Genomic DNA, 13,882 nt, shown 5'->3' on the forward strand with positions numbered 1-13,882 from the left:
TTACAAACCATCAAAACTGTTATCACTCATTCACGGTGATATTTGGGGTCCTTCCAATGTGACAAACATTAGGGGTGCACGCTGGTTCTTATTGTTTGTCGATGATCACACACGTTTGTCTTGGGTTTTTCTAATGAAAGACAAATCTGAAACCTCCAACTTATTCAAACAATTCCACACCATGATCCAGACTCAATTCTCTACCAAAATTCAGATTTTACGTACAGATAGAGCTCGTGATTATTTCAACACAGTTTTGGAAGAATACATATTCTCTCATGGGATTATTCACCAAATCTCATGTGTTGACACTCCCTAACAGAATGGTGTGTCCAAAAGGAAAAAACGTCGTCTCTTGGAAGTTACGCGATCCTTGTTGTTCGCGAAAAATGTTCTTAAATGCTATTGGGAGATGTCATTCTCACAGCCGCCTATCTCATCAATCGAATGCCCTCACGGGTCCTAAAATTCCATATACCTATCCAAACGTTCCTTAAATGTTTCCCCAACTCACACCTAGTTCATGATATCCCTCTCAAAGTGTTCGGATGCTCTGCATTTGTTCACATTCATTCCTACAACCGCAACAAACTCGAACCACGTGCTGTCAAATGCATATTCCTTGGGTATTCCCCAAACCAAAAAGGTTACAAATGTTACTGTCCTACCTTAAAGAAGCTGTACACATCCATGGATGTCACATTCTTCGAAAATGATCCATTCTATTCTAATTCTACACTTCAGGGGGAGAAGTCAAATATAGAATCGCAAAATTGAGATCCCATCACAGAATATCTCGAACCAAACAAACTCCAAACTGAAACAGAAACACCGCCTCCCGTGACTAGCAGCCACTCTATCTATAATGCCCAAAATCTCATCCAACCGATTCATGTGTACTCTCGACGGAAACAATACCATCAAAAAAGTCAAGATCCAACACAAACTCAGCTTGCTCATGATTCTTCCACGACACCAGATTCAGGTAACCTTGAGAACAATATTCATACATTGGAAAATGATTTGGATGATAGACCTATTGCTTTAAGAAAAGGAGCGAGAACATGCACACAACACCCAATTGGGAAGTTTGTCTCACTTGAACGGTTTTCTCCTAATTATCGTGCATTTCTATCACACCTAGATCAGGTACATATTCCATAAACTATTGATTAAGCCCTCAAAGAGCCTAAATGGAAAGCTGATGTTTTTGATGAGATCAAGGCACTTGAAAAGAACAAAACATGGCAGATTGTTGATCTTCCACTAGGAAAGAAAAAAATTGGTCGTAAATGTATATTCACTGTCAAACACATGTCTGATGGAAGCATAGATCGGTTCAAAGCACGACTTGTAGCCAAAGGGTATACACAGTCGTATGGTATTGACTATCAAGAAACATTCGCTCCTGTAGCCAGATTCAATGCTGTCAGAGTCCTGTTATCACTTGCTGTCAACATGGATTGGCCATTATACCAACTTGATGTGAAAAATGCATTCCTTAATGGTGATCTCGAAGAAGAAGTGTACATGGACTTTTCTCCTGGTTTTGCATCAGCGACTACAAAGAATAAGGTATGCAAATTACAGAAGTCGTTGTATGGCCTCAAACAATCACATAGAGCATGGTTTTTCCAGTTTACCAATGTTGTAAAGAAGGATGGCTACACCCAATGTCAAGCTGACCACACACTATTTGTTAAACATTTGGAGGGAGACAAGATTACAATACTCATTGTCTATGTAGACGACATTGTCCTCACAGGGAATCACGAAGAAGAAATGACCCGTATGAAACTATACATTTCGAAAGAATTTGAAATGAAAGATCTCGGGCAACTTAGATACTTTCTGGGAATGGAAGTAGCAAGATCATCTGTAGGTAACTCAATCTCTCAACGAAAATATGTTCTTGACCTTCTGAAAGAAACTGGAAAGATAGTTCCCCAGTGGACAAGGGAAGATATCAAAGGTTAGTTGGGAAACTAATAAAGGTTAGTTGGGAAACTAATATACCTGTCACATACACGACCAGATATCGGCTTTGCTAGGAGTGTAATTAGCCAGTTCATGAATAACCCGAGGGAAGAACAATGAATGCAGCCTACCGAGTACTAAGATACCTAAAGGGGACTTCTGGACTACTGTTTAGAAAGACTTCCGACAGAACAATCAAAGTCTATAGCAATATGCTGATTGGGAAGGATCACTCACAGATAGACGGTACGTCTGGATATTGTTCATATGTATGGGGAAATTTGGTGACATGGCGAAGTAAGAAACAAACAGTAGTTGCTCGGAGTAGTGCAGAAGCTGAATTCCGATCGCTAGCACATGGGATTCGTGAAGGAATGTGGCTCAAGCGACTACTGTATAAACTAAAGATAGAAGAAAATCACCCCGTGGAGCTTGTGTGTGATAATAAAGCAGCCATCAGCATATCCAAGAATCCAGTCCATCATGATCGAACCAAGCACATTGAAGTAGATCGACACTTTATCAGTGAAAAGATTGAAAACAAGATAGTCGTGTTGAATTATATCCCTACTCAATTACAAGTGGCAGATGTTCTAACAAAAGCACTTCATAGACCAAGTTTTCAAGATTTGTGTTTCAAGCTAGAAATGATGAACATGTATGCCCAGCTTGAGGGGGAGTTTAGAATATTGGATTATCCTCGTCTTATCAAGATTGATTGGATTATCATCAGCTTATCTAGATTGATAGGATCTTGTTTGCGTTATCTTTTATATTTGAATTTTTAGGATTAGAATTATCGATATCTAGTTATCCCTTAGATTTAAGAATTTAGTTAACTTAAGAGTCTATAAATTCATTGTATCTAACCATTATTTTTTGAAGCAATAATACAAGTGAGCATTTTCTTTCTCTGCTATTCTCTCAAACTACACTTTTCATGAAATAACTCAATTCTATTTCTGAAGCCAAAGTTATTATTGTTTTATCGAACCTATAAAAACAGCCAAAAATTACAATTACACATATTACTATATATAGAACTCATAAAATTCAGATATTTAATAGAACTAAACTTTTTTTTTATTATAAATAAAACCTTTAATAAATATACGTTTTTTATGTTCATCAAATTATTATAAACACTACGTAATGCATTACTAATTTCTATTGGCACTTTCTATTAGACGAATTATCTAATTTAGTTGATGTCGCGTGCAAAAATAACACATTATTTTACTTTTGCCTTCATGGTGATCTATTGGTTGAGTTTGCATATTTATGTTGAGAGGTCTGATCCTTGATCCTTCTCCTTGAAGCCAGGAACATTTTATGCTTTGCCTCAAAGTCCACAGCTTTTCAAGCAAATGCTTATGGTCTCTGGTTTTGATAAATATTATCAAATTGCAAGGTTTCTATTGCTAATACTCAGTTTATTTTCTTTTCCCCTCCTGAACCTGTGTCATCTTTCTATGATGGGTGCAGTTTTGGCATTCGTTTTTTCTGACCAAAATAACTTAAGACTTACCTTATTTACAGATGCTTCAGGGATGAAGATCTGAGGGCAGATAGACAACCTGAATTCACACAGTTGGACATGGAAATGGCGTTCACTCCTCTGGAAGACATGCTGAAGCTCAATGAAGATTTAATCAGAAAGGTTTGTCAGTTTGGGGTGGATTTCCGCTTTGTTTCATTCATGACAGAGAAGGCTAAGATCCCTTGCATATTTTGAGAACTTGTCTTACTTTTGCCTTAGTTTCTTGGTTAGCCTAATTTACTCCATTTAATTCTTGTTCTGAGGTACTGAATGTGTTTAACTTGTAAAATATTTTGTAGTACTAAAGGTTGTTATTTCTGCACATATATACTCTGATGTACTACCTCTGTCCATGACCGAAAATACTCTTGGTGTTTTTGAACAGTTTAATATGGCATTTTTTGTAATAGAACCGTCAAAATGGTAATCGGATGTTTTGGATAGTAAGCACGAACATATACTCTCTTGCAGGTTTTTTTTGAGACCATTGGAGTTGAGCTACCAAACCCCTTTCCAAGGCTTACATATGCTGAAGCTATGATCAGATATGGTTCAGATAGACCTGACACCCGTTTTGATCTTGAACTGAAAGATGTAACATCTTTGTTAACTTTTTTTTTTGTTTAATTACTTTTGTCATTTCCTTGGGTTGATAAGACCATACTTTATCAGTTTATCTTGTTATGTTCTTTGTCTGCTCCTTTGAGCTCCTAGTTGTTTGAATTAGAGTGTTGGAAGAATCTGCCTCATATATGAAAAAGTGAGTTTTCGTTTATTTTTCTTGCATGGTTCATGGTTTAATTCTTAATCACTTGGTGTGTTTCTCATCTCAGTTATTATCATCATTCATTATGTTTTATGTTCTTTTTACTAACTGAACTGAAGGTGACAAGTCGCAGCAACATTGATTGTGGCCCACAAGCCAAAAATGGTTTCCTCCTCTGAGATAATTTGATTTTATTATCACACTATCTTCCTATGGGTTATTTTCAATATTTATCTCCGTGTTTGTTCTTTTGGAGTTAATATTTGAAGTTCTGCCTGCAGGTATCTAATGTTTTCAGGGGTTCAACCTTCAAAGTATTTGCAGATACCTTGTCTAGTGGGGGAATCATCAAGGCATTATGTGTCCCTTCAGGAGCAACATATTATTCAAATACAGCTCTCAAAAAGGGCGATATTTACTTTGAAGCCATAAAATCTGGAGCAAAGGGTTTGCCTTTCTTAAAGGTCTCAAGTGATGGTAGTAACAACAGTGCTTTGGCTCACAATATGTAATGCTTATGGCAATGTGTTGTATAATTGTTGATGTAGCTTAATATTCTATTTTAGGGTCACTTGAAGGCATTCCTGCACTTGTGTCTAGTTTGGATCTGGCCGAGCAAGATTGTTTGCTGAAGTTACTATCTGCCAGTTCAGATGATCTGATCCTGTTTGCGGTGGGTATACCTGCGTCAGTTAATAAAATCTTAGACCGGCTGAGGATTCACGTAGCGAATGAGCTGGGCTTGATTGATCATGTTAGTTATTATTACATTACCTTGGATTAAATATAATACATTCAGTTGATGGAAAATGTAGTTTTGAGAAATTAAGCTTCTTTTTTCTGACTTTATGATGGTGTGTTGTGTATCTCTATGGCTAGTCAAGGCATTCAATCCTGTGGGTGACTGATTTTCCAATGTTCGAATGGAATGACTCTGAGGAGAGGCTTGAGGTTTGTAAAATCCTTAGTTTTGCATCTTCTAAAATATTCTATCCAGGAGGAAATGTTTTAATGCTTTGTCGCAAAAAATATTATCAGGCCAGACACTATTTATTTGATGCAGTTTATATGTATTGCCGAATCTCAACATCTCGAGTTTTAATTGTGTCTGAATGAAACAGACCAAAATAGGACATTTAGAACGTGATGAAACTTTACCTCATCAAACTTCAAATTGGATTCCAAGGGAATGTGTGAGATTTATCGTGATGCTGACGTTCAAGTTTCCACTTGATTTGCAATATTACAATGGCATGTGCTTCGAGCCTCTGGAAACTTGTCCAATAAAATAATCACTACGTTTGGTTTTATTTTATTTTTTGTTTCGGGGAAATGTTTTCGTGGAAATATTGCATTGTGTAGGTCTTCCAGTCCTTTTAGATATGCGCGAAATAGAAGATTTAGCAAATGAATCAAGTTGAGCGGGAAATCCTCGTCATAGTATACTCATACTCTAGTCTTAGTTGTATTGATGATCCATAATTACATATTAAAGCATGTGCTAGTTTCCAGGATTTATTACTGATGATACTCGCTATGTTTCTTGTAGGCCTTGCATCATCCATTCACTGCCCCTAACCCTGAGGATATGAAGGATCTTTCATCTGCTCGTGCCATGGCATATGACATGGTTTATAATGGTGTTGAGGTAGAGGGAAACTAATTTGTGATAGTAGCTGTATTTTGTGTGAAGGAAAAAGTAGTTCCTAAAACTGTGCTATCCCCATACCCGTTACTAGATTGGAGGAGGAAGCTTAAGAATCTACAAACGTGACGTACAAGAAAAGGTGTTGGAAATTGTTGGGATCTCCTCTGAACAGGTTAGCAAAGCCATGCAATTTCATTGCCATATAATATACCATCGTCTGTCATGATCGAAATTTAATATTCAGTTTTTGTCACTTGTATGAATGTGTAAAGTGGATATTTCTAACTGTATTTCACATATCGCTCCGAGTTTATAAGTCTTGAGCTTTCCCTTCATAGATCTAGTTTCTGCTTCGCATACCGGAGTTTTGACGATGGCACCTGACATTGATAATCTGCATTTTTGCTAAATCCATGAATATCCTGTATGCGGATTCTGAAGATAGGCCAATGAAATTGATTATTGAACTTTTTATCCTGTAAATGGCTGTTGGTATTTTTGTTTGCCGTCCCTGTAAAAACACCGTAAGATCGGAGAAGTGATTATTGAACTTTTTAACATGTAAACACTAAAAATTATGTGGATCAACATCAACTTTGTCTATCTGACAAGTTTCAACTCTATCTATAATTGCAGGCTGAAGCAAAGTTTGGTTATCTGTTGGAGGCTTTGGACATGGGTGCTCCTCCCCATGGTATTAATGTCTTCATTATTTTGGACTGTATTTGTTTGTAAAATCTGAATGGTCTGCGCGTGACATTTATTGTTTAACTTGAATTTGCTTAAAGCCAACCGTTAAGATGGTGGAAGATAGCCTCCTCTGTCTAATTCCTTAATATATGTAAAGAGAAATATATATTTTTTGTTAACGCTTGTAGGACAAGCTAGAAGGGTATTCCAGACTATTAATTTCAAATTAAACTAAGAACTACTGAATATTTTTAACGGTGCATGTAATCCTTCTTAAAGAATCCTCTTATTTTAGTTCATTTCCTTTTCTTCAACCTGTTGCGCATACCATTCTTTAAGATTGAAGCGTCAACACATAACCCTTTTCCTGTAGATGACTGTGATTGTCAATCTGTTTCTTATGCTATTCAATTCCTAAATATTGATAGGGATATTCGTTTGTTCAGGAGGAATCGCTTTCGGGTTGGATAGACTTGTGATGCTATTATCAGGAGCTTCTTCCATTAGGGATGTCATCGCTTTCCCCAAGACGACCACTGCCCAGTGTGCCCTTACTCGCTCCCCTTCGGAGGTGGATGCCCAGCAGCTTAAGGATCTCTCACTTCAGACGAAATAACTAATCAATACATTGAATCTTTGTAATTTGTTTTGTTTTTTATTCAGTTTGCATATGCTCCTCTCATGTAGAATGTGTGGGAAGTAGTGGGAGGGAGGTGATACCTTTGGTCTTTTGTTTGTATATTAAATTGGGTTTACATTTTTTACTGGATACACTATGTAGCAGCATTATGTTGCCATATTTACTGTTACAATAGAACATTAGAGTAGTCATTGCATCACATGGTATGGTACAGTGGTGTAAACGAATCGAGGACGAGTCAAACATGACGAAAATTTGAAGCTCGAATTCAGTTCGAAGAACTTGTCAATCGGCTCAGTTCGTTTACACCCATCACATGGTACTGTCATATTTAAATATTTTCAAATTTATGTTAACAAGTATTTATTTGTTTATGTGAAACATGAACACAAATATTGATTGCATTTGCTTAATCAACAGAGTTATTTTCTAGTTCACGATCAAATGTTTGAATCACGTCGTTTGTTTTCAATGAATGAAGGGGTGGGAGGGCGATCTGAGAGCCCCATCCCGGTTATATTCAGCCGTGTTTGCATTTCTCTCTACATCTATATACATAGAAGAGAAAAGAAAACATGACGTTGATTATATATGCATACGAAAGACAGTAGCATGTTATGTAATGCAGAATATCCAATAATCTCATGAAAGTTCAAAAGGCTAGTGCGGTTTGAGTCCTTGTAACTCGTCTGTTGCAGTTGGGTCACGTGTCATTGGACATTAATTGGCATAGGGGTTCTCGGGCATTTTGTTACTTGCATGTTATTTTTTTTAGTGCGTTTTTACATACGAAAAGAATCACTCTAGGTATAAAAGTATAGAAACCAGAAAACACAACTAGAAATAGTTTGGACATGAACTCAAAATAATCTTACCTTTCATTATACTTGGAATAATAATCTTACCTTTCATTATACTTGTAAACAAAATCGAACAGAAGTTCCAAAATAGAAGAAAACCAAACGTTCCTACGATCAGAATCCGATCATGTGTATGAAAAACATGGCAGACTTTCAAGATTCAACGCCAACTTCCAAATTGGTAGCAAAAATCTCTCCGAATAGCCAAGAAGCTCAAAACTGGGTGCAACCTATACATCAGCAATCCAAGAACTATTACAACAGGAGTATCTTGCATGTCTTCCACTCATTCAAATTAAGTAACTGGTGATATGATTTCCCATCACCAAGCCACGAAATTTCAAGAACTGCATCACGTTTGTTCAATTCCTCAAAAAAATATTTATCCAAGGATGATATTTTCAATCTGTTTTAGTGCAGTGTGCGTCTGTACCATGCTGTGTGCACTGATGGTATCCCATACTTCTGAGAAATTCCCTTATCTCTTTCGCACTGCTGTTGCTTGCCTGCAAGAGACGTTCATCTTCTTCATATATAAGGTATGGTGCTTCGTTCTTCTTTCTTGATAATAATTTTGATGCGCCCTTTAGAACATGATACTCCCAACCCTGAACATCTATTTTGAGGAGAAGCACATGCTCAGATTCTTGTATAACTTGATCGAGAGGGATAGACTGGACTTGTAGTTCAATCTCCTCATTGGACTTAAAAGCCATCTTAGCCCCTTCAGCTGAGACTGCACTATTGTCAAGCCGGCCAACCAACTACATACACACATGCGACATATGAAGCAAGACACATTCAAATTAGCAGGAATCACTCTGTGAAGATAAACCAGACATATACACAGTTTTACATTGAAAAGAAACAACAATGGAGAATGCTAGTTTCTCCCACAGCAGATAGACCATACAGCACATAAATCTAAGTTTATAATCAGAAGCAGAGTATGCAGCAATGGTCGAGAAAAAATGTAGAAGCTCAAGTAAGGGAAACGAAAAACAAAAGATGAAGAGGGCAATTGAGTCAACAGGAGAAAGGATAAAGGCATTCAGGTTGCAACACAATCGATAGAAAGTTCTTTTTTGCATTGTACAATCCTTTCAGGCACGGCAATACCGGAATAACCAAATGCTTTTCTTAGATAACTCCCTCTAGCAAGACAAGATGGGGCTGTGCATTATATCATATTCTGTAACACAGATACCACATTGTCATCGATTATTTCAGTAAGGGACAACAAGGTAACTCCTATAAATTATCTTCATTCCTACTGCATATGCCCAATAACATAAAACATTTACCCAAGAGCAAATTTCAGGGAAAAAAAGAAACAGTTCTACACATTAGCAGATTCCAACTACTCCTTAAACACAAACACATTAGCAGACTCCAACTACTCCTTCAACACAAAAAAGGATGAATATAATTTGGCAGAAAAGTAAACACCTTATGAAATGTGATGTTCCCAGATCGATCAGAAGCAGCGGCTTCAAAAACTTCCACCAAGTCTCCAACTCTATTGAAATAAATTCCTTCACAAATCCTCTGCAAATTCTCAAAAACAGGTTCAAATGCCAGGACCCTGAAACCCATAACAGCAGCAGCAAAAGTAGCCATTCCCACATTAGCTCCCACGTCCACAAACATCCCATTTCTGCCCTCCCCCTTCATCTTCTCCATCAACTCTTGTACCGTCGCAGAAATATCAGGCCTTCTAAAGGGCTTCCCTTTAAGCGTCCTGACAATGTTTTTGTGCGGCTTTTCCGGTAAACTCCCAAAGTCCGCAAGAGAATAGAGGAAAGAGTGTTTGAGTCCTTCAACAACGTTGGCAAACACAGGGTAAGCCTGAGGAGAGCTAATGCAATCGAATCTTTTGATGGGTCTGACAGATACTGAATCTTTACTGATCTTGTTGGGATTATTGTGGGGATTTTGGGTGGAGAGGTAGAGGAACGCGAGCAGGAGAAGGGATGAGGAGATGAAGAGAAGAAGGTTCATTGGGGTTAAGATTTTAGTGGATTGGTTTCTTTTCCAGGAATTTGCCATGGCAATGGAGGAGATGAAGAATGTGGGAATGGGAGTGTAGATCTTGCAGCCCCAAGCGTCGAGTCGAGTTTGTTCTTATTATTACAAGTATAATTAATATTTTTATTTCTACACTATTACAGTATTACTTAAATTTTTTAAAAAAATTTAAAAAAAATCTGAATCTGCAAATGTTTGGCAAATATGGGGTGAAATTTAATGTTTAAAAGCCCGTACTCCTTAGGACTACAAAGAATTAGATAAATAAAAGTGAACTTGTTTTTTATTCTGATCATATATATTTTTATAAAAATTGTTGCATCAATAAAAAAGTAACCTCGAAATGACTTTATTTTTCCAAAATATTCATTTGTCAAAAAAATACATAGCCGGTTCAGTATTCTTCTATTCAATATCTGATAAAAAAAATTTTTTGGGAGATTTCCATTCAATTTCTTGAGAGGCTGCTGTTGCAGACTTGCAGTTCTCGACGTTAATCTATTAACTTAGGCCTTGTCATTTTTGANTTTTTTTTTTTTTTTTTTTTTTTTTTGGCATTGCCCCAAGAAATGTTTCACACACACGAGTATATAAACCGACTTTTTTTTTTTTAATCTTGCCAAATATTAGTTTGGGCTATGTTTTGTATTTCTTTTTTTCACTCCTGAGCTTTTTGTTTTTAATTTCCTTCTATTTGTTGAAGAGAAGGAAATCTTTTTCTTTGAACATGAGAGCAGGAGATTTGGGTTAGATCCATATGGTTGAAGTTCAACACCCACCAAAATGCTTAGCTAAAAACTTCTTTTAAGTGATTAAAAACCATAGATCAACTTTTTGCATGTATCCTCAAAACCCAAGAACCAGCAAAACTAAAAGATGTCAAAAATATCAGTGGTCATTCTGCTGCTGCCTCTTTGGCATGAGTTCCCTGGTTCCATATCCCATGGAGCAGTGTATCAAGATTCGCAGGGACGTCTTCATCCTCCAAAGAGTTTGATGTATCAGTGAAATCAATCGGGTCGTGTTCAACTTCCTCAAAAATTTCAGGCATTCTGGAATCAAAGATTTCATTTTTACCATCACCAGTGTCCATCGAAGCCTGTGAGGCATTGATTTTTACTGATTCAAAAGAATCTGAACTATTTGATGCACTTGAGAACTCCTCAGACTTTGAATCCATGCCTTTGGTTTCAGCAGAAATCGTGGAAATAGAGCCGTTGATACTATTATCAGAAAAGCTCTCTGTTATGTTCCACAAGGATGAGCTACGATTCCCCAACCTTACCTCTGTTGAGCTGTTATTTACATCTAAACGATGATGAGACCCTTCAGTCAGTGAGTTATTTGAAAACGAGCCATTCTGGTAGTTGCCCAGCAAAGTTTCTTTGACTGTTACATCGGACCCATTGCTCCCTTTAGCCATTTCGCCATTTTCCACGCCTAATTCTTTTCTATTCTCAGATGTGTTGGTTTCTTCACTGTTACGCTCTTTTTTTTCCTTTCCTAAGACAAGATCAAGTTGTTCACTCGAGTTTTCTCTATCAATTTGGGTATCATGAGTCACAGCACTTGAAGCATCATCCGCCTTGTAATTTTCCTCGCGTGCCTCATGGCTACTCCTATCATCTCCATCACGATCCACATCCTCCACATAGACATCAGTCTTACTATCTTCAATATACTTTCCTTCAATTTCTTGGTCATCATTATCTTCCTCCTCATCATTGTCAATAAAATCCTCTTCTCGATCAATTTGTGTTTCTAGCTTCTCCAGTTCGTGCTCATCTATTTCTTCTTCTTCACCTCCCATGCCTTCATTCTCACTTCCTCGAATAGATTTCTCTCCTTGCACATCTTCTTCATTCTTGTCTTCCTCTTCACCTTCTTCCATCTCGTCATCATGTTCTGCATTCTTGGAGAAAATTTCTCCCACTTGCGTGTGTATGTCCTTTCTTCCAAGTTTAATCATATCATTAGTACCTCCTCTACTAAGTAACACTTTTTCATCACTTTCATCAAATTCTTTTTTCCTATCATGGGAATGTTTGACTTGGTATATCAACCAAATGCAAATAGCAACCAACAAACAAATTTGAAGAACTTGCTTAATCTTGATTCCCTTGGATCTCAGGTTCCTACTCGGCGACTGCCTGGACATTATAATTTCCCTTATTTTCTCTTGATCTTCTTTCTCGCTGCTAATACCTATCAAACCTGTCAAAACATAGTAAGAGTTCATTGAAAAAAGTAAGTAACTTATATGTATCGAATGATCTAACATCATTCTGAAACAAGAGAGCCTCATTTAGCATCGTGTACTAAAATTTTGGGAATTAAAGGAAATTCTTGTGATGAAAACATTGGTGGATTAAATTCTTGGTGTGGAAAATGGTTAGAGGTCGGAAAGTTTGATTCAGTATAATACAATATTGGGAAAGAAATCTTACAGTACCAACGGTTTCATGATTACACATGTTTATCCACAGATTCTTCCACAGTTTCAAGAAAGGTTGCGGAAACCAAGTCTAGGATTTTCAGAATTCGTACAAAAAAACCTCTGTTCATCTCTATTCTCACTCCTGCATCTAATTTTAGTACACCAAAAGGCACACAAAACCATGTCGTGACAAATTAGATGCTAATATCCTATTTCTTTACTTCAAGCAGCTTTACACAAGGAGACATGTAAAAAGGGAACTGAATCCACATGAAATTCTACTACCTACCAAATGAAAATATATTCCAAATTTCAGGATAAATTTTTTTAAGCATCGTACGCTTTGTAATTTCAAAGTGCACTAAGTCGCCTCTAATTTAAGGCCATGCTCCCTGTTAAGCAGGAGAAACTCAACTCAATCTTTGACAATTCCCCAGAAATTACCAAACTGATGAACACCCGAAGCCATTCAAGTAAAAAAAAAAAAAAAAAATCTTTACAGTTGCTACGAAAACCCATTTCAAGAAAAAATATACGCAAGCAGTAAACGAAGAAACCCAATTCAAGAGTCCTCAAATTACAGCAAATTACTTAAGCACCCAAAAACCCATCAAAAAGTTCATAACAACGACAGCAAATGCATTTCATACAGAAAAACAACAAATAATACACACAAAAATAGAAGCAGAACCTGAAAAGAAAAGGAAAAGAAGGGGGCAGTGGCACAGCCGCACAGGTACAATAACTCGAGAGTAGTTGAACAAGAAAAAGCAGCATTAAGGCCAAGAAATAATGCAGCAAGAAAATCGTATTGATTTGGTGTGTGTGAGTGCGTGTTTGAATTGGCATTTGACAGCTTTCTTCCACTCTCTCTCTATGTGTCTCTCTGAAATCTGATTCACTCTTGTAATGGCAACAAGTCACTTCGCGCTTTTTCTGCAGCTCAGTTGAGACTTGAGGATGTGTGTGTTTTTACGCCACCTGCTGGCTTTGGCCATTTGAATGAACCGGGTTTACGGGCTACGTTGCTTCATTCTGTAGAAACTTTTTTTGTTCATATTTCAACTCGGGTTTTTTTTTTAACCGATGATAGTTTGAAAAATGACATGGTCAATTTATTTTTGAAAATTAACTTAATCAGGTGTATTTGAACACACTTTGAAAGGGTTATTTTTCAAAATTTTCAGTTTTATTTATTGGGATATTTCGGTCTAATATTGAATTAACATGAATCTTTTTTCATGTGTGCGTGTGTATATTATAAAAATATAAACTTTTTATAGATGTAACAAAACA

General features: G+C 36.9%; 3 protein-coding genes across 4 annotated transcripts in view; 1 reads left to right on the plus strand and 2 right to left on the minus strand.

Annotated features, from left to right (window-relative positions):
• LOC140986191 (aspartate--tRNA ligase, chloroplastic/mitochondrial-like) overlaps positions 1–7,420 on the plus strand; it is a 30,871-nt gene extending 23,451 nt beyond the window's left edge. Inside the window, exons 6-15 of the mRNA XM_073454252.1 lie at positions 3,297–3,388; positions 3,517–3,637; positions 3,989–4,111; positions 4,565–4,760; positions 4,850–5,037; positions 5,163–5,234; positions 5,833–5,931; positions 6,023–6,103; positions 6,568–6,625; positions 7,068–7,420. Of these exons, the coding sequence (XP_073310353.1) occupies positions 3,297–3,388; positions 3,517–3,637; positions 3,989–4,111; positions 4,565–4,760; positions 4,850–5,037; positions 5,163–5,234; positions 5,833–5,931; positions 6,023–6,103; positions 6,568–6,625; positions 7,068–7,237 (1,200 nt within the window). The 3' untranslated portion in view covers positions 7,238–7,420. The remainder of the gene's footprint in view (positions 1–3,296; positions 3,389–3,516; positions 3,638–3,988; positions 4,112–4,564; positions 4,761–4,849; positions 5,038–5,162; positions 5,235–5,832; positions 5,932–6,022; positions 6,104–6,567; positions 6,626–7,067) is intronic.
• Positions 7,421–8,263: 843 nt separating this feature from the next.
• LOC140985645 (uncharacterized) lies at positions 8,264–10,237 on the minus strand. The gene is made up of 2 exons (XM_073453514.1): positions 9,571–10,237; positions 8,264–8,885 (listed from the first exon to the last, which is right to left on the minus strand). The coding sequence occupies exons 1-2, from the start codon at positions 10,168–10,170 to the stop codon at positions 8,523–8,525; spliced, it is 963 nt and encodes a 320-aa protein (XP_073309615.1). The 5' UTR covers positions 10,171–10,237; the 3' UTR covers positions 8,264–8,522.
• A 715-nt stretch (positions 10,238–10,952) lies between these two features.
• LOC140985716 (uncharacterized) lies at positions 10,953–13,556 on the minus strand. Of its 2 annotated transcripts, none has more exons than XM_073453603.1 (2): positions 13,278–13,556; positions 10,953–12,363 (listed from the first exon to the last, which is right to left on the minus strand). In XM_073453603.1, the coding sequence occupies exon 2, from the start codon at positions 12,305–12,307 to the stop codon at positions 11,045–11,047; it is 1,263 nt and encodes a 420-aa protein (XP_073309704.1). In that variant the 5' UTR covers positions 12,308–12,363; positions 13,278–13,556; the 3' UTR covers positions 10,953–11,044. The 2 variants fall into 2 exon arrangements, with proteins under 2 accessions (XP_073309704.1, XP_073309706.1); XM_073453605.1 differs by lacking the exon at positions 13,278–13,556 and adding an exon at positions 12,927–13,251.
• Between the last annotated feature and the right edge of the window lie 326 nt (positions 13,557–13,882).

This window comes from Primulina huaijiensis, chromosome 10 (genome assembly GCF_012295235.1).
Source record: "Primulina huaijiensis isolate GDHJ02 chromosome 10, ASM1229523v2, whole genome shotgun sequence".
Lineage (NCBI taxonomy): Eukaryota > Viridiplantae > Streptophyta > Magnoliopsida > Lamiales > Gesneriaceae > Primulina > Primulina huaijiensis.